The sequence below is a fragment of the Ochlerotatus camptorhynchus genome, unplaced genomic scaffold (genome assembly GCF_037179485.1).
Source record: "Ochlerotatus camptorhynchus isolate MF236.1 unplaced genomic scaffold, CSIRO-AGI_Acam_v1.1 ptg000014l, whole genome shotgun sequence".
In the NCBI taxonomy this organism is placed as follows: domain Eukaryota; kingdom Metazoa; phylum Arthropoda; class Insecta; order Diptera; family Culicidae; genus Ochlerotatus; species Ochlerotatus camptorhynchus.
Window position 1 is genome coordinate 2,135,643 of NW_027040506.1, and position 20,765 is coordinate 2,156,407.

At 41.1% G+C, this 20,765-nt stretch overlaps 1 protein-coding gene across 1 annotated transcript; it reads right to left on the reverse strand.

Moving 5' to 3' along the window:
• Positions 1–6,103: 6,103 nt before the first annotated feature.
• On the reverse strand, positions 6,104–11,143 carry LOC135701162 (uncharacterized). Its single transcript, XM_065221880.1, has 3 exons — positions 8,456–11,143; positions 7,517–7,928; positions 6,104–6,492 (listed from the first exon to the last, which is right to left on the reverse strand). Exons 1-3 carry the CDS (start codon positions 11,141–11,143, stop codon positions 6,104–6,106), a joined length of 3,489 nt encoding a protein of 1,162 aa, XP_065077952.1.
• Positions 11,144–20,765: the final 9,622 nt, after the last annotated feature.

Below are 20,765 nucleotides of genomic sequence, written 5' to 3' on the forward strand. Positions count from 1 at the left end.
AGAAGTTGTATAAACTTTTGGAAAATTCTGCCAACTTCAGCTACGTTTTGTGAGCTTCAGGGGAGTTGCAATGTCCTCCTGGTAAGTTCTACGCACTTCAAGAGAGTTCTGTGATTTATAACAACATTATATGAATTTCAATGATACTCCGCAAAAAGTTCTTTAAACGCCAGGAAATTTTTGTAAACTTTGGGGTGGCCTGTGAACCACAGGGAAAATTTAATAACATTAAGGAAATACTGTGAACTTAAAAAAATATCTGAGAATTCCAGAAAATGCTAAACTCAGAGACGTTCTGTGAACTTCAAAGAAGTTCTAAGAACATCAGGAAAGTTTGAAGAATTTCATCGAAGCTCAAGGAAATCAAGGAAAAACTTATGAACATGGAGTTGAATTTTAATGTAACTTTTATAAGCTGTCTCATTGGGTCCCTGGTGGAACATCTTACACTCCATGTCTTAGAAAACAGGTATGATAGAGAGAATTTGTTGTGATATCGCTTTCTCTTTTACGCTTCTCTTATGAAATGTGATCGACGATAATGCTTCAAATTGGGTGGTTGCTGCAAATGCGCTCAGCATGTGCAATTTGGACTCGCTCGTCGCCATTGTAGGTGCTTGATAAACGTGTAGTTTTTGAAGGATGCAATGCAAGGTTTTGGACAGTATGGATGCTACTATCCGAGTGACATTTTTTCTGACAACATTTTTGGGTTCAGCGCACGATTTTACATAGGAAATGACTACACGCTAACTTGAAAGTACTCATTAATGAGTAAAAAAGACCCATTTTGAAGAAAAGTGGCTTAACTCATTAATGATTAAACAATTTTACCCATTAATGAGTATCTGTTACCCATTAATGATTAACAATTACTCATTAATGGGTAACAGATACTCATTAATTTGTAAAAAATTTACTCATTTAATGAGTTAAGCCACTTTTCTTCAAAATGGGTCTTTTTCAACCATTAATGGGTACTTTCAAGTTAGCGTGTATCAGTTCAAATATGCTGTAAACTAGTGTATTTATAATAAATTTAGAGACCATTGTTATTAACTTATTTTATTTATTTAAACATGACAAAGTTACGATATCTTACGGTACCGAAGAGGAAATCTTACTGTTCCAGTGAAACGTAGTATTTTGACAACTTTAATCTCTTTTTGAATAATTTTCAGCTGAATTTGTTTCGATCCTTAACAATAATATTTTTTCCACTTTTTACATCTTTTGAGAAAAATTATCTTAAAACTGTAGCTTTGAAATTTTGTTCCGATCTTAGAGATTTTTTTTTTTTAAATTCTTACGATTGTTGGACGCTTTGAACTATTTTTGGTTTTGGAATTTTGCATTTAGTTTTCCAACAATAGAAACAGCATTTTAGAATTCTGCACGCACATTCGCCAAATTCAAATTTGTTTTTGTAAAGCCTTATTTTAAACTGCTTTCTGGTCAAGAATGTTCTTCTGCAACCCAAACACAAATAGTTCAAGACATCTATAGCAAAAAAATAAGTTGAAATTTTCAAGAAAACTATTTGATCGGGCAGGTGATTTGCAGCTGAAGAGCAAATACTTTTTTGACAGCTGGCAGAATATTTACGTGAGCGAGTGTTTGAACAAATGTGTATTGCCTTTTATTAGAAACCACTGATACTATTAGCTGTATAGGCCTGAATTCTAGCCTTGTCATTGTGGTAAAGTTACGTGAAAATTGTGTAAAATCAACAATGTTGCAGCTGTAACAGAACCCACCAAATTCATTAAACCCAAGTAACATTGCAAGTTTTATCCAAGCTTTAAAGCATTCTACAAGTCTAAATCATGGTCTACAGAACCCTCATAAAACCAAAATTGTTACTTGGGAACTTTGCCCATTAAAAAAATATACAACAATCATCACAAGAAACCTCAAGAAAGGTCTGAATATTAATCCAAACAAAATGGCGAATACTGTCAAATTACTTAATTAAACACTTCAATAAGGTTCTGCAAAACAGAATGGAATGGGTCAACCGTAAAATCCGTGAATTTGTATTTGGAAAAGCATTGAGTGAACTCAACAATATCAGGGATTAATGTGAGAGTAAGCTGCCAGAATATCGTAACATAGATTATTTTATCAACAATATTTTACTACACGACTTTGAATTTTGTACGACTACTTTTTGCTCGTTCCACCCTTTTCATAAGGTTTTTGAGCCTGTATTTTGATAATCTTTAATCTCTGTGTATCTTTTATTTTTGATCTTTGAGATCGTATGAATTGCCTATTCTAAAAATTTACCTCAAGTTTACCCTTAGTCCATATTCGTAGTGCAGATTCTCAACAAAATTATAAAAAATTGTCTGAACCACTTAGAGACTATCCATACATTAAGTAGACATATTTTGAGACATTCAAGTCCCTTCCTCCAATAGGCAATCGTCCAATGATAAAATTGTTCCTCAGTATTTCAGAACTTATTGGAATATCCAGTTTATTTATTTAATTTTGTGTGCAATATATGGATCGAAATAAGAAGCCAGCAATGAACTTCTTAGTTCACAGACATAAATTTTAAATCAGATGCGAACCATATTAACCGAGAAATACACATACATTAATTTCATCAAATGATTCCCATTGCCCGCATCAGGCTTACAGCTGCAACCAGCCGTGTTCCGCAAACAATAAATCCTAATCCCTCTAAGGTAACTAAATTTCCAACGTGATGACATCTCTCCCGGGTGCTCCGAATCGTATCGTAAACAAATAAAACGGTCATCACTCCAAAAACAGTTAGGTCAAATCGGCCAAACGGACCTCCCCGAAAACAGTAAACCACCTCCTTCTCCACCACACTGCAGAGGATGCCTTCGCCGAAGTAGCAGTAAACAACAAAGCCTCAGTAAAAAGTTCATCTATTTTTCATAAAGATCGACCGATTGTCCAAATAAGTCATCGAACGCGAACATGCATAGAAAACAAAATAAATCAAAAAAAAAAAAAATACGACCGCCATCGAGTGCAGAACACGACGTCGTCGACGACGATGACGATGCCCCAAAGAACAAACCCCTTTACGACCCAATTGAGCTGGGATGGCGCTGCTGCTGCTGGCTGGGGTGGAGGTTAGGCTGCCTTTAGAGAAAAACAATTCATCGTTTATTCAAATTACGTTCGTGCACTTTCTCGCGACTTGTTGTTGTTTACTAGAAGCAGCGCGCGAACCTGAACTCGATCCAGTGATCGTACCAGTTGTCCAAACGCTAGAGAAATCACGCGCCCGAGCATATTTCCTTGACATTTTTTTTTTGCGCTCTAGATCCGCTTGTAGGACCATCGCGGGTAATTAGGACAAACTGGTGGATGAACCCTCTCGATCAACAACACGCGACCAATCAGGTGCTCCCCTGGCGGCCATTGTCGTCGTCGAGTGCAACACGTGAGTGAATGCTCCGAAAGTCGAGTGGATTGATTGGTGAAGAGCAAATTAATTTGGAACGGAAAGAATGTCATTAAGACCCAAGCGGAGGAGTCGTGATGTATCCCTTCGTCGTTATGGTTGTAGCTTCTTTGTTCTGGTGGCACTAATTACCAATAATGGCGATCACTTTCACGCGAAACAGAATGACAAGCTTTTGGACAGTTGGGGTTAGTTGATTAGGGAATTCCAGTTGTGAAGTGAAATTTAAATATCTGGGTCACCTCTTTGTTGTAAAAAGTCGCTCAAGTCGTGAGCCGCCGGTCGTTCTGGTGCATATGGTGCTCGTCGACCTGATTTCGAACAACACCGAGTTACAACACCACCGGAGATCCTAAACGTGTTTTGTAATTCCAATCACCTAGCATAATTTAAAGAGCACTAACCTTTCAACACTCACCTGGTGGTCAAGCTCTTCTACGGCTTTGTGACAGCAACCGAGATTACACCATCAATCTTCCCGTCCCATACGGAGAGCTTAAACGGTGCGGAGATCGCTCTGTAGCTCGCTGATTGAACAGTAGCTCCATCGAAAAACGACGACCTGTGTCTGAGCCACCCAGTTTCCCCAGCAGAGTCGGTCCCCTCCTTTGCTCTGGCAAAGTACTCTCCTTTTCGGAGCAGTCGAGTACCGTCTTCAACCGACCAGGAGAGTGCTTGTTATTAGTTGTACCACGCGTAAGATCTTATTGTTCGAACATGTGTTTTGTGCGATCCAAAGCGCTAAATTTCCAAACACTCCCCGGACCACAAGCTACGGGTGCTGATCCTCCATCCTCCCAGGCCATCCGCAGACGGGCTTGTGTTTGAAGAAGAAAGCTTTTATTTCTATTGCTCATGAACAGACTGACTGGCAGTCGAATGGTAGTGGGGTAGGTCTAGCGGGGAGGGGTGGGTTTGGTCGGTCGGTCGCTCTGCTTTATGAATTTATGGCACTTTATGGCAGCCGTAAGTGTGTAGCAAAGTAGCGGCTACCTTCGTTAGCTAGTAGTATTTCATTAACGCTCTCAAGTGCGCACCCCTCCACCCTCTCTGCATCATCAGGTCGGTTCATTTTGAGATGAGCGCGTTGTTTCATCCTCATGCGTCTCGTTTTTCAGCCGGTCAGTTTCCGAGGTTGCACGCGCGGTGGGCTCAAAAATATGACTAAAATTAATCGCATCTCAGCCCGCCGTCGTCGGAGGACTGCTAACTGTTGCCGTTGCGTTGCCCTAGTACTGGGAGATGTTGAGTGTCTTCAGGGGTGATGAGTTATGGACCCATTTCTTCTATGTTGCAGCAACCTGTCCGGTCCGGGTGGTACTACACGTCAGGATGCATGTTGCTTAGAGTCGGCGGCGGAGCAACTTGAGAAGTTTTGCCTGCAGAAGTGTAGAAACAGAGATAAAGACCAATGAACGTGACCCACAAGTGAATCGGTAGCCCTTTGGAGATCAAGATCACTGCGCAAGGTAGTGTTACAGATGGCGAAATGTGTTTCGTGTACGAGGTTATGTTATGATGACGGATAATTTGTTGCTGTTCGTTTGAGATGGATTAACAGTGGATTAAGGGCGCACGTTTATTAAATTCGATTCGGCGCAGTTGGGTAGACTAGATTTTTCCATCGAAATTTTACACTATTAAATTTTTGTATATCCATGAATGTAACGTAATCCACAATCTTCAATTTTGTATTCAAGTTTGAGAACTGTAAAAATCAAGTCCTAATATTTATATTAGTTTTTAGAATCCGTTATTAAAAAAAATATTACTATCCAGATTAATTAAATTTCATAGGTCCTTAAGATTTTGAAGTAATGAAATTAGGTTGTTAGCGGAATGCTTAAATAAAACAGCAAAAAAAGGTAATCTTCCATTTAATATCCATGACAGATACGTATTTCGACTACAATGTGCAGTCTTCATCAGTGTCATTCCCACTAAAGACTTATCAAAAACCTAACCCCACTAAGTACTCATCCCCTAGGTTAAAATGACATGATCACTGGTATACAAATGAAACTACAAAGTGTAGAATCGGAACCTACCTAACTAATATTAATCAAAGATTTAAGGAAAATAAAGGAGAAAAATCTATTCAAATCTCTAAGAAATAAGCTCAAATTTGTCCTCCTTTCCAGTAACGTGAAATGCATTAGTGGTCTTATCACTATGAAAAGCACTGTAGTAAACATGCAAACATGCGCCGCGTAGTGAGGAAATTCCTAATATTTATTTATTTATTTTTTCCTTTGGTTTGTTTTCCGTCGATCTTGTTTTCCGTGTTGAGCACCAATGCTACCGATAAGATATGATTGTGGAGGTTAAAACTTATCACCAGCGAAACAAAACGGCCCTTTTCAGGGCCACCAAGTTCATTTCAGAAAAGAGTTAGAATAGAATTTGTTCTTCGGATACTCACTGGAGAAAGGCAAATGGACTGTAATCTAATCTTTATTTTTATTGAAAATAAAACACATCTTCACCGCGCGAGTACTCTTACTTTTATCATTTTTCTCTTCCTAGTCTCCTCTCTGTTTCCGCTCTTGACGGTCAAACTCTCCACAACTCCTAACAATTACCGTCTACACTGAAACAATACATTTGTCGTTTCTTTTAGTGTAACATCCTGCCCCCGGTGAGGCAAGGGCCTCACTTCGCCTTGGATTCCACTTGATCCATGCAGTCATCGATTGGTAGAACTGCAATCTGTGTCGTCGGTCGCTTGTACGTGTTGTTGCTTGTGCGGATTGTGACCACACGTATAATCCCGTCCTTTCCTGGATGCGTTTCGATGATGCGACCCAGTTTCCATGTTTTAGGTGGCATGTTATCCTCCTTCAAGACCACCAGCAGCCCATTCTGCAGTTGTGTGGGATCCTTGTACCATTTGCTACGCTTCTGTAGTCCTGTCACGTACTCATTTGACCACCTCTGCCAAAAATGCTGCATCCGTTTCTGCACCAGCTGATACCGCGACAGACTCGTTTCCTTCAGGTCCTCGTAAAGCGGTTCTGCTACTGCTATTAATTCTCGTCCAACTAAGAAGTGTCAGCTGTACAAGTGGTCTTGAATTCAATATGCTCTCTATCTGTATCAGCAAAGTATTCAGCTCTTCGTATGTCAGGTAACTCTCGTTCAAAGTCTTGTGCAGATGAGACTTCATACATTTCACGTTGGCCTCACAAATCCCTCCGTGATGAGGTGCCTTGGGGGGATTAAAATTCCAATTTTTTCCTCTCGGCTGGCAGAACTCGTTCACCTTGTCGCTCAAAATCTGCGACTGCAGTAAATTAAATAACTCCAAAAGCTCTCGATCTGCTCCTCGGAAATTTGTTCCGTTATCGGAGAACAATTCCGCTGGATTTCCACGTCGACCAACAAACCGGTGGAGCGCCGCCAAGAATCCATCAGTTGTCAATGAACTCACCAGTTCGAGGTGAATGGATTTGGTGGCCATACAAACAAACAGACATACGTACACCTTCACCTTTGCTCTCATTCGTCCGACCTTAATAAAAAAGGGTCCCGCATAGTCCATTCCGGTTCTTGCAAAAGGTTGGGCTGCAGTAACTCGACAACTCGGGAGGTCTCCCATATACTGCTGTATGTCTCTGGGGTTCATCCGGAAGCAGCGTACACATTTCTTCAAAACCCGATGGATGGTTCGTTTTGCATTCACTGGCCAGTACCTTTGTCGAACCACTGCGAGGAGTCCATTTAATCCAACATGAAGATGCTCTCGATGCAAGGCTTCGACGAGGATCTCTGTAAAGTGGTTATTTTCAGGCAAAATCATCGGGTGCTTCTGATCTTTGGGTAAGTCAGAGTTCCGTATGCGACCGCCAACTCTCAGCAGATTCAAGTTTCGCAGCTTCCCCTTGACTGCTTGCCTTGTCTGAATGCAACCGATTTCAACTTTGAAGACCACCTGCTGCATAATGATCACCATCGCTCTCTGTGCCTCGTTGTAATCTTCATTGCAAAGCTCTCCTGTTCTACGTTTAGTCTTGTTACCCTTCAAGCTGCAGTTATGAATGAAACGGGTAACGTACGCAAAAATACGCTGCAACTTGCGATAACTGCTGTGGTTCAGGATTACGTCATACGGGTCACGCTGTTTTTCCGGTGCAATTCCAGCAATCAGTTCCTGCGGTACGGCAACTGCTGCAATTTGATGGAGAGACACCTGCTCAGCCTCTTCCGGTTCCACCAACTCAAGTTCACCTTCCTCCTCGACGGCAATAGGAAGCACACATGGACCAGACCACCATTGTTCACAACGCATTAGATCTGCCGGGAAGACTCCACGGGACACCAAATCCGCAGGGTTATGTTGCGTCGAGATGTAATGCCACTTGGTGGATGTAAACAGCTTTCTAATCTTCATTACGTGGTTTTTAACGAACACGGGAGTACCTGACTTCATTTGCTTCAACCAGCTCAACACGATTTTCGAATCCGACCAAAGCACAACCTTTGTGGTTGTTAATGCTAAGGTTTCGCGCACTTTTTCCATTTGTTCAGCTAGCAGCAACGCAGCACATAGCTCAAGCCTCGGGATCGTCATCTCGTCAGGCGTTGCATCCACCTTGATGTCTCGTTGTATCTCTTTTATCGGGGCGACCCTCGACTTGCCGCAAATCAGCTGAATTTCTGCTGTCCCCCATCACTCTTCACGCTTCTAATGTAAATGCAACACCCGTACGCTACCTTGGAAGCATCAGCGAACCCGTGCAACTCCAAAGTAATTGTGTCATCAACAGTTATCCGCCGTTTGATCCGCAAGGAATTCAAGCAACAAAGCTCGGATCTGAATCGGTTCCAAGTTCGAAGCTGTTCTTTCGGAATCGGATCATTCCATCCCACATTGTGTTGCCATAGCTGCTGCATGACAAGTTTGGCGATGAGTATTGTTGGTGCTAGTAGGCCGAGGGGGTCAAACAGTTTTGACATTTCAGATAGCACCATTTTCTTCGTTGGAATTTCAGAGCAGTCGCTTACTGGGTTCACGTGAAACATAAATTCATCTCCAAAGGGATCCCACAATATTCCAAGTGTCTTAATTACTCCGTTGACTTCGCTGTCGTTGAAGTCCAGCTGCTTCTCCTGAGCGTATATAGGAATGTCTTCCAGTAACGCCTCGTCGTTCGCACACCATTTGTGAAGCTGAAATCCTCCTCTATGCAGCAGTGCAATCAAATCCTTCTGGAGCTGTCTTGCGTCGTCAAGTGTATCAGCACCAGTCATAACGTCATCGACGTAGAAACATTTTTCAACTACTTCACTTGCGGCTGGAAATGTGCTTTGCTCGTCTCTGGCCAATTGAAGAATCGCTCGGGTTGCAAGAAAAGGTGCAGCAGCTGTTCCGTAAGTCACCGTGTTCAACTCCAACTCCTTGATTGGCTGCTCCTTACTGTCTCTCCACAGAATCCACTGGTACTTCCGATGAGCCTTGTCAACCATGACCTGCCGATACATTTTCAAGACGTCGGCAGTGAAAACGAACTTGTACCAGCGAAATCTTAGTAGAATGTTAAACAGCGACTCTTGAACCGTTGGCCCTATCTCCATCACATCGTTCAGCGACAAATCTGTACTACTTTTCGCTGAAGCATCAAACACCACTCTCAATTTCGTGGTAGAGCTTGCGGGCTTCATCACGCAATGGTGTGGAAGGTAGTAGGCAAACTCAGGATTCTCGCACTCAGCACTCGGCACAACTCGGCAGTGACCCAGCGCCAGATACTCGTTGATAAATTCCACGTACATCTGTTTCAAATCCAGATGTCTGTCCAAGCGACGCTCTAACGCCATAAATCGCTGCATTGCTTGTTTCCGGGACTCCCCGAGTTTTCCAACGGTTTCACGGAATGGAAATTTTACCACATAGCGGCCCTCCTTGGTTCTGCAATGACTCTCCAGGAAGTTCAACTCGCATTCATTGTCTGACGAAAGTGACGCATCACCTCCAAACTCATCGATGGTCCAAAACTGCTTCATCATTTCACACAGTTGTTCGTCGGCTGTATCCGAAGTCCCAGCATGACACACCTTCACAGTGTCTATCACCGCAGTTTCAGCTACCGGGCCAGAAACAAGCCAACCGAGTTGACTCTCCTGCAGCAATGGTAAATTTGGGGACAACCTAATCTTACCCTCTTCTAGCACTTCGAAAAACAACTCCGCTCCGACTAGCATGTCAATCCGACCTGGTTCATAAAAGTATGGATCAGCTAACAACACCGACTCGGGAATGTGCCAGCTCTGTAGGTCGATCTTCAATGCTGGCAATGCACCGGTCACTCTAGGGACAACCAGGCAATCTAGCGACGATTCGAATTTGGTTGTTCTGGACTCCATTTTAGCATGCACTTTGTATTTCACTAGGGTCTTCATCCCGTTTACTCCATCTATCGAGACATTTGCACTCTCCTTTTGCAGTCGCAGCAATTCCACCATTCTAGTTGACATGAAGTTCGCCATCGCTCCGGAATCAAGTAGCATACGACACTTGTGCGCTTCCCCACTGGAATCGTACACCATCACCACAGCTGTCGCCAACAAAATCTGTTTCGTCTGCATTGGCTCGATCGGAATCGTGCACTTCGCTGCAATCAATGGTTGAGTGGAGTTCTTCTCAAGTCCTGTCGCAGGCGGTTGTGTAGTTTCGGGCGCAACAGACTTCTCCTCTGGGTGCATCAACACATGGTGCTTCTTCGTGCAAGTTGGGCACACTTTACTGGTCTTACAGGTTGTCGTTCGATGTCCTCGTTGTAGGCAACCAAAGCACAATCCCAGCTGCTTCGCCTTTGTGTACCGCTCATTAACACTCAGCTTCTTGAATGGTCCGCATGCTTCGATTGAATGAGCAGTTCCACACACGGGGCATCCATCGTTCGCCTTCGCAACCATCACAGTATGCGTCTTACTAGTTACAGAAGGCGTCTGAGTTCTGAACGTCGCAACTTTATTTTTCGTGACTATGACATTTTGCTCACATCGCTCGAGAACGTGAGAGTGCTTTCGAAGGAATGCGATCGTATCCTTGAATATTGGTAGCTTACCGTGTTCACAAGATGCCTCCCAGCTTCTACGGGTACTCGGATCCAATTTCGACGTCAGCAACGTGATTACAATGGCCTCTGCCATTTTATCCATCTTGAGTTTGTGGAATTCCAGGGACTCCACACGCTTCGTGCAGTCGTCGATCAACGTCCGTAATTCCAGGGACGACTCTCTGGCCATCGGTTTGAGGTTCAGCAAATTCGTGACGTGGCCATGAATCACCATCGGGAGATTCTCATACCGTTCGATCAAAATTCTCCAAGCGCCTTCGTAATTGTTATCGTTTAAAGTCTGTTCGTCGATTGCCCCTTTCGCTTCTCCGACCAACGCCTTGTCCAAATAATGGAGCTTCGTCGCTGGGGAATCTTGTGTAGAGCGGTCAACAATATCGCAGTATCTGGCCTTGAACTTATGCCACTGTTCGGTACGACCGTCAAAAGTTGGCAACGGTGTTTGTTGCAGTAACAGTGATGGTGGCATTCGTTGCTGTGCGCCACTGGTACCAGCATGTCCGTCCACTACCACTGCACTACTCGCAAACTTCATGGCGAAAAGTTGCCTCTTGCGCTCCAAAGCTGCCACATCTGCAACGGCCTTTTCCATGTCCTCGAAATGCTGGATCATCTGACTCAATGAAATTCGAACAAACTCGTACAGCTCTTCAAATTCTAGCCGAATTCCGCCCTCCTCAGTGGATCCGTGAGGTAAATACGGTTCTGGAAGTTGTTGTACTCCTCATAGGCAGAATCAACCGTCTTCATGTACAGCTTCAAGGCATGATGGGTGAACTTGTTGTGATCTGTACCGGCAGCCAAAATTGCTGATCTAATTCGCTCCACTTTCGTCTGTGTCGCCTGGCAGCACTGATTCAGCGCATCTACACTTTCCGCCATCTTTTTCTTTTTCTGCCGATTTTCAAGCTCGTCTTTCTGCTCACGCACACTACGTAGCACACTGTCTCCACGGGATGGTGTTAGAAATGGCGTCGACGGGAACAACGATCTTTTCACTCTTCCAGAGCGCAAAAACATCACACTTGGAAATCTTCTTTTTTGAGGTTAGACCTCCATTTTTCTATTCTGCCTCTTGGTTAGCAGCAGCATTTGTCCGGAACTCGCAAGTCGCCGGATTATTTCTTCAGCCACTAACAACCAGGCACAGTATTCAATTTCCAACAACCGCACTTATTGTAAAATATTATCCGACGCAATGCTTGCAATCGGATTCAATTCGGCCGTCGCAACCGCCGAAATTCGCGTCAAATCTTTTTCGTTTCACTCACGAACCGAAAATATAAAGTCTTTTCATCCACTAATCCGACATCCGGCTCGAAGGACCAAAATGTTCTTCGGATACTCACTGGAGAAAGGCAAATGGACTGTAATTTAATCTTTATTTTTATTGAAAAGAAAACACATCTTCACCGCGCGAGTACTCTTACTTTTATCATTTTTCTCTTCCTAGTCTCCTCTCTGTTTCCGCTCTTGACGGTCAAACTCTCCACAACTCCTAACAATTACCGTCTACACTGAAACAATACATTTGTCGTTTCTTTTAGTGTAACAGAATTTATAGAGAGTAACCCATGATTCATGCATTCAATTTGTCACTAAATACATCAAAATGATACAAAAATCAAATAATTTGTTAGGGAAATAAATTGTGTTCTATTTGTAGTCTTAACGGTGGGATAAATTTATTCCGTTTCACTTTCATAAACTGAGAAACCCTTATCGTATGCATTCTCCTGCTGCACGTCATCTTCGAAAATGTTCGAACCGTTAAATACAGAGTACAGACTAGAAAATCAACAGAAAATCGTCAACAATGCGGTCGTGCCTTGTACACCACCCTCCAACTTTGTTTTTACCCCCTGACGATAATAGGTTAAGGTATTGCCGAATCCGACATTTCCCCTAGAGTATCCCCTGCTTCCAAGTTTGGTTACAAGATTCCAACTCTGAAGAGCAGCGGCGCCCGTAGTGTAGTGGTAAGCGTCCCAGCAGGCCTGGGTTCAATCCCAGTCGGCGCTGCCGGGAATTTCTGAGGCATAACATCTCAGATCACGCTTTCCTTAGGAAGGGAAGTAAAGCCGTTGGTTCCCGGTTCATGAGTTGATTTTTCCAAATGGAAATCTTTTGCGGTAAAAATAGGTTTGAGTGTTGGTGTCAAGATCACCATGCAATCAATTTTGTTTCATGGCGACATTAGTGAAAATTTTAAAGAAAATATATGACTTTTTAGAACTTCCAAAACATATGCGTTTGAAATGTTATCGTGTTTGTTGAGATAATTTGAGCGTTAAATAAATGCGCCTCCAAAATAATTCAAGTTAACAAAAAATATTGTTCCAAAAATCAAATGAATTTGATGGAATCACCTTAATTTTACAGAAAATAGATCTCAATACATAAATTCATACCAATGCACACTGGAAATCATTTCGGATCTCTTATTTAGTCATTATTTTATTGAAATTTCTTGGATTTTATTACAAGGCTAATGGCATTTTCATAATGATAATATGGCGACAGAGGACAGCCGGCAAGAAAAACACCAAGCGCAATTTCTTAAAATGTCTAATGCTTACATTGCACACTGGGTTCAGGAATGCAACCTAGCAGAGCAAAATTAATAACTCCGAAACGAGGCATTTCCGCGACTTGGTGTTTTCGGCAAAATTTCTCATCATAATAAGGACCATCTATTGACATAAACAAACAGTTCAAAACTCTTCCGCAAAGATGGTGCCACAATCTAACTTCTTTCTCTGACGTTTTGTAGACTTGATGTCTTGGGCAAAGTTGTTTATCTTGACAAAATGAACAGCTCTTCAAAGACGTTAAATTTCCACAGTCTATTGGTTCCAAGTTATATGGAGTTAAAGAAAAAAATGTCAAACATATGGTTTTTTCTTACTGTTTCGGTTTTTTGCTTAAACTTTATAATGTTATATTTTTCTCTTATGCAAATACATTAAATAAATAGCTTTTGTGAAAAAACATACTGGATTAAGCTTCAAATTTCAAAGATATTGTTGAAAAAACGAAAAGAAAAAAAAACAATTTTTGAACTTTAATATCTCTCAAAGCGCAAAAAATTGCAACCTGACATTTTCAGCAAAAATTAAGCAAAACTCGATAAACAAAATATCAAAATTTGACAAAGGTATATTTTGGTGTTTTTTTTTTTTGATTTCTTCATTTTAGCGGAACATGATTTTATTTCTACAACTTTTATTAATGCATTGAACTTGTGTTTCGAAGACTTCATGACTTTGGCAAAGTTGTTTATCTTGATAAAATAAACAACTCTTCTTAAAACGTTAAAACTTCACAGCCATTACACATTAAGGTCAACCCTTACGTTTGCCCTAAAATACGTGTGTCGATTTTGGGCACGGACATCTTCACAAAAAATATATATTTAATGCATTTGCATTAGAGAAAAATATAACATTATATGGTTGTAAGCAAAAAAAACGAAACAGGAAGAAAAAACCATATTTTCGATATTTTTTCTTTAACTCCATATAACTTGGAACCAGTAGACTGTGGGAATTTTACGTCTGTGAAAGAGCTGTTCATTTTGTCAAGATAAACAACTTTGCCGAAGACATCAAGTTTCCAAATCGCTAGATGGTGCTTATTATGATGAGAAATTTTGCCCAAGACACCAAGTCGCGGAAATGCTTTGTTTCGGAGTTATTAATTTTGCTCCGCTAAGTTGCATTCCTGGCCCAGTGTGCATAGGATGAAAGCAGAACAGAAAAGCATAATGCATGATTTTATTACGAGAACTATTTTCTTTTTACAAGAGCAACTCAAGCTGAACTTTGCATTAGGTCCCAAGTAACATTGATCGATTCTCTTCGTCGACTTTTTTTTCGTTAATAACTTATTCACAGAACCGTTTCTTGATGTGTTTGTCGTATTGGATGCTAGATAAAAGCTTCTTTTATCGATTTATGTGCTGAAAATACCTGGGAATGTCTTTACATGTCCGTGGAGATGCAAAGAGAAAGTCGACGAAGAGAATCTGTCAATGTTACTTAGGACCTAATGCAATGCTCAGCTTGAATTCATTTTTTTTATTTGAGGGCAAATGTATATTCCTATTCTACGGGTGCAACCAATGAATTTTACAAACATTTGGAAAAGTTTTGAATGGTACATTAACCTTTATGAAAAGTTATGCGTGATTTCAACCTTTTTGTCCTAGGACTGTCACCATTCCATGTATTTCGACCAAGATTCGACAGTGTCATCCCATGTATATGCGAGCGAGACCGGAAGAATTATAGAGATTGCTGACGTTTTTCTTACGCACACTACGTCGCGTATACGTATACACGAAATGTTTTCATGCTCATGCTAACAATTTTGTTGATTTTCTTTGCGCTTCGCTTGGAAGAACCGGAAAGTTTTGATTCTTTTCTATGTTGTAAAAATAAACCGCCTATTTACATTTCTGACAAGATGCAACTGAATGCTTAGAATTGTTTTAAAATAACTGTTTCATGGCCAACTAGTTTTATTGCGCTTACTTACAAAGCAACAAAAGGATTTATTTTTGGGTTTTATAAGGGCAATTCATATTACTTTTTTTATACTTCAAAGCAGTCATAAAACCTTTCATAAGTTAAAATAGCATAAGCATCAGTTGGATTTTTCATTAGCTTTATAGGGGTTTTGTAGATAGCTATAAGAATGTTTCATGACTTGCATTGTATATGACCGTCATAAAGCTGTAGCTAATGGTTGCAGCTGCAATAAAACCTTCATAAATTTTGAATATAGCCAAGTAGCTCTAGATTTGTTACTTGAGTGTAGTTGGAATACGTATCTGTCATGGATACCAAAATTAATTAAGTGGAATTAAATGGAAGATAACCTTTTTTGCTGTTTTATGATGAATCACGTTTTCTTTCTCGATTCTAAAACTTCCCAGAAAGCGAGAAAACCACCAATCACACACTTATACCCGTTCGGGAGGCAGAGTGCCAGCGCAAAAAGCAGCCGAAAACTACAAAAGCGAACGCACGCACAAAACAGAGAGCAAACTTAAAACACAACCGTATCCGAAGGGGTTATAACTGAACTCTGTTATAAAAACGTAACACCAGTGCGGAAAATAGGCAGGCCCATCTTCAGATATTTTATTAACGAGCATCACTCCCTTGTCGAAATTGCATGTGCTTCATTTTGCTGCTCTTTTTTCGATTTTACTTTGCGGACTCCATGGTACCGAAAAAGATATAGATAGGAGAAATGGCTCTAATGTTGGCCTATGGATCTAAGATTGGGCCCATCGCTAAAAACCTGCTATTTATTAATTTTATCTAGATGATCGCGTCATTGGGACGGTACTATTGGATATCTTTGGTCGATATTGAAAATTTGGTTGATTGTTGAATTTATGTATGGGCCCAAATTATGGGAATTTGTGCCGAAATTACATCTATTTTCCCTATATACATTATTAGCAATGCTATGTTATAACCACAACGGTATGGTCGTTCAGAATGGCTATAAGAACACTCAATTTTTTAAATAACTATTAACACATTTTCAGTATGCTATCTAAATTAATTTCTGAAAAGTATTAACTTGTGATTAAAACAAATAGTATCAATGATCCATCATGTCGTACCTTCAAGTGACCTTCGCAAGCGCCACATTTCATTCAGGCTATTTGGAACTGCATGTGGTGAAATATGAAACGCACTTTTTAAAGTGAATTCACATAACAATAATTCACAACACTAATAAAAATAATTATACAAGAGATATTAATGACGTGTTCGGGGTATCATCCAAACCATTTGTGGGATAGTTTTCCTATCCGTTATACAGCTCGTTTATGGTATTTGTTTATAAGGGAATATCTCACATATGAAATCTGCCTCGACCACCCTGGCAGAACGCGCTCTACCCTCACTGAACCAATGGGCAGGGTGCATTGGATGTTTAACAAAACGCTATTGAAATCATCCAAAAATTGATCAACTACAACTCATTCCATCATAGCCGGCACCGGTGGTGTAGTGGTAAGCGTGACTGCTTTCTCTCCCCAATGGGTGTCTGGGTTCAATCCCAGCCGAGGACAGTGGAATTTTTCTGAGGCATAACAATCTCTGGTCATGTCTTCCTTCGGAAGGGAAGTAAAGCCGTTGCACCCGGCCCATGTGTGTTTGAATGGGTGCGATATCCTACGCAGATGTGGAAGCTGCCTTCCTGCATATTCGATTGCCATAAATGGATGGCAATCGATGTCCGTCGGTGATTGGCACTAGATTGCGGAACAGAGACCGATGTTAAATAAAGGAAAGAAGAACTCATTCCATCAACTATCATACGGAGATGAAATAGCCTACGGCTGAAAATCTCCTAAAGAAGCATAGAGTAAAAAAATCCATCAACTTTCTTTAATTTTTTTTTTGTATACCTTTATTAAGGAGTTAAGTTTTCGGTTAGTTTAAAAATTCTTAGTTAAAGTATATGTAATAAGAGAAAAACATTAAAAGAAATATATATTAAAGTTGATTTTCAGGTTTTGTCTGACTTCCGGACACTGTGTATTGCGTTTGTTTTCTGTATAGACGTAAACAATGATGCCTATGGTAATTACTAACAATTAAAGCGGGTATATTACTGTAGTAGCTGGAGCACCTTGATTAAAAAGAAATTTAATTTAATTTCAATTTCGATCAAAAAAGAGTTACAAAAAAAAACAAAATGATGCCTACACACTTAGAAAAAACTAATTTTACAACTGACGAAATTCGTCTGGGACATAAAGGATCGGACGCAATCAAATATTTCATGCAAAATTAAGTGATCCGAGAAAAATTATGACTCAATTTTCTGCCAAAATTGACGCTCATACGCCTCAGAGCACCAAAATTTACATGACTTTTTCTAAGTGTCTATGTTGCCAACAGATGTATCGGTAACTTGACAGAACTAGAGCAGAGAGAAGTAGAAATTCATTCCGATTCCAATGCATCAAATCATCTCACAGCTGCAACACGTCACGTGACCGACAAACTCGAATTCGATCAGTCCTTATCACCATTCAATCCGCACCGGGCATTGTTGAATGGTGCGAATGAAACAAAGCCAGCTATCAGCAATGCTAAACTGTGTTTCTATTTCAGCTGACATACTTTAGCATATCTGCCGTGTGATCTGGATCGAACATTTATCATTCATCAGGCAAGAACATGTGACTGGAAAATCACGTGATTTTATTGATCGCGGTTGATTGATAGCCGCTTTTCTCTCGATTTGAATCCTTGGTTGGGTAATCGACCCGAATACACATGGCTTGTTTGGAATTACAAATATAGGAGAATTGGAAATGCCCAAAATATATACACAGATGCTCGGACTTTAGGATTTACCCAAAAGAAGTTCCCCACCATAGAAGGGAAATGGGACTAGGTATTTCCTACCAAACCTCTAGCAATTACCTGAACCGAAGAAGGAGGTAAAGAACGTTCGGGGCAGGGTTTCACAGTGTAAACAGTTATTATCGTAGCAGGACAATGGAATTTCCGCCAACAAATGGGCTTACCCAGTATTAGCAAGTCAAATTCGTTTTCCCCGGAGGATGCTGCACTTGTACTTTCCAAATTCTAGGGCTATGCAGGTGATTTACGACAGACGGGAAGTACATCAGCAAGTGGTTTTACCCGCGATTAGTGGGATTTCCTAGCAGTGTGAAAAGTAGGTGGAATGGGAAAATTTACCCTATAGAAAGAGAGGCAGAGCAGTTCTGGAAGGATAGACAAAATCTGTCTTTGACCAATTGCCCTCACTTTCTCCAAATTTCCAAAACTCAAGATCAGGATGCAATTACACTTGACAGGGGTCTGCCCAAATCGCTGTCGCACCGTGCGACAAGGTGCTACACGAACGACGATCTTCACTTAATTTAAACCGACCAAGCTGTCGTCTTCACCCAATTGCGTGCAACAATATAGCGCACCGACGCGTATTGTTCGCAATTTCGGAGCCCAACTAAGGCTTGCAAAAAAAAAAAATACCCGGATAATTTGACCAAAAAGTCGTGATTTCAGCGAAATGCTTTCTTCCACCTTCCTTCGGTTCGTTCAAGCTCATTACCGGAACGACAATTTAAATTGATGATTATTATAGTGCTGAAATTCACTGTTACTCTTTCTCCTTGATCGCACGTCAGTAACGTAGTTACGTGGGACGTAAAACCTAATCGATTCGGAGCACATTTTTCGAGTTTGTCATGAACATTGTATAAGGTTTCCCATAATGCGAACAAAGTTCGATTAAAATTTCATCCAAGAACCAATTAGGGAAAAGACGAGCCCTCCGGAATACCAAAAAGCACTATAAACGTCTTTGCTCCCATAGTGTTCTTTCTGTAGCATATGCGCAATAATACACCCATTCGTCTTCACTTGTACCAAAGAAGTGTTCCAATTGTGTCGTGAACTGTCCTCTTCGAATCCGCTCTCTTTCCTTCTCGAATCACGACTTCCACACCATCACCGCCCGTTCGGTTCCAAATCGAATGAGCACAACCCATAAAGGAAGTACACTATAGGCAAATTCCAATTACTGGCGAAATTGTGTGTGCTCTGCTTATGCTCGTCGGGGACTAGACTTTGGGCAGGTGTGTACCGTTGTTGGCTGTGGGTACAAAGTGTATTTGAGTATGAAAACTCTGCACGGCTAAATTATCAATCCATGATGAACGTCGTCGTTAATCAAGCGAAAATGTAGACAAATTGGACGGGACACTGATGCGACGACGATGGTGGATGTGGAGTGACAGAGGCCAATGAGACGGAATGAGACAATGATAGAGAAATTGTTGCCCTTATTGGATTCACATTAGGGGCGAAATTAGATCGTGCAATCCAAATTTGTGGAAACTCCGTAGTGGAGAGGTTTTATTGGATGGAGTGCACATCATGGTTTAACTAATAATTGCTGTGTCTTTCTCGTTGCTAATAAGTGCTGGCTTTGTGGTTTCAGCAAAGACATTCGGATTTGGAATGACAGAACATCCAATTGTTTTATTTTCACATTTACAGATATCTTTTCGGAATCCTAACTTCAACAAAAACGGACCCAACATTGATGGTATCAACCAGCGATTCCTAGCACGGACAATCTATAAATTCGGACAACCGGTCCTGGAGATATTACCGGAACATGTTCTGGTGAGCACGTGTTTAAAAACATCATGCTCTGCGTCAGGGGTTTTTAAATCGTGCTCCAATTAGTGCTCCGCCAAGCCTTTGCTGGTGCTCCGTGGAGCTCTTGCGGAACTTGAAATTCGGTTAAGAATTTGTACCTAGATTCAAGGTGGAGATCTTTCACAAAATTGTAGTTGAAAGCCTTGATTCAAATAGGTTTAACCAAAGTTTGAAGTCTATTTCGCTATTGATGATGCATCATAGTGGTCTACCACTATGGCTATTTTCTCTGTTTGTCTTGATCAAGCTTAATTACCTCTGATTGTCCTCAACATGTCACTGTCTGAAGGGCAAAAAACGGATTGGGTGGATCAATAGGCAAAGTCGCTTATACGCAGCTACGGGACAGTAAAGAATCTCGTGCAATTGGTCAAAAAGACGAGCTCCCAAACAGAAAAACGCCCCAATGCACACTGGGTACAAAATCGAAACAATGTGTTAAAATTCAATAACTTCGGTGCTCGATGGAACAACAGACTAAAAAATAGTCATTCTTATAGAAAAAAGTCTTAGAAATCGATTGGAGTGGGTTTCATCTTGGGCACAATAGGGTAAGTTGGGGTTTTTCACAGTTTTGCCCTAAAATCTCCTATTTTGCATGATTTGAATGCTGTATCTCAAGATACCGATTATATAGACGGATGATTTCTTCGGCAAAGTTGATCAGGAGGTCAAGGACTGTTGGATGAGGGACAGAAAAATTCGGAATTCTTCCGCTAGGCGGCACTAGTGAGTATTCGAAGTGTATATGTTTGTGCTGCTGTATCTCAAGATCCTGACTATTTAGACGGATGATTTCTTCACCAAAGTTGATGAGGGGGTCAAGGACTGTTGGATGATGGACAAAAAAATTCGGAATTCTTCCACTAGTTAGTGCTATCTATGATCTTCTCTGGCTATTACGTCCCAACTGTAACTTAACGCCTGCTCTCAATTTAGTGCTCTAGATGCACTTCCACAGTTGTCAATTGAAAGTTTTCCAAGCCTGTTCGATTTTTACAT

Excerpts from the sequence above, each read along its gene's own strand:
- LOC135701162 (XM_065221880.1), bottom strand. The coding sequence starts at position 11,143 with ATGATCCAGCATTTCGAGGACATGGAAAAGGCCGTTGCAGATGTGGCA. Across the intron at positions 7,929-8,455 it reads TTATGTTTCACGTGAACCCA|GTTGTGCTTTGGTCGGATTC; the intron begins GTAAGCGACTGC and ends ACAACCACAAAG. Across the intron at positions 6,493-7,516 it reads CAGTTATCGCAAGTTGCAGC|TTGGACGAGAATTAATAGCA; the intron begins GTATTTTTGCGT and ends GACACTTCTTAG.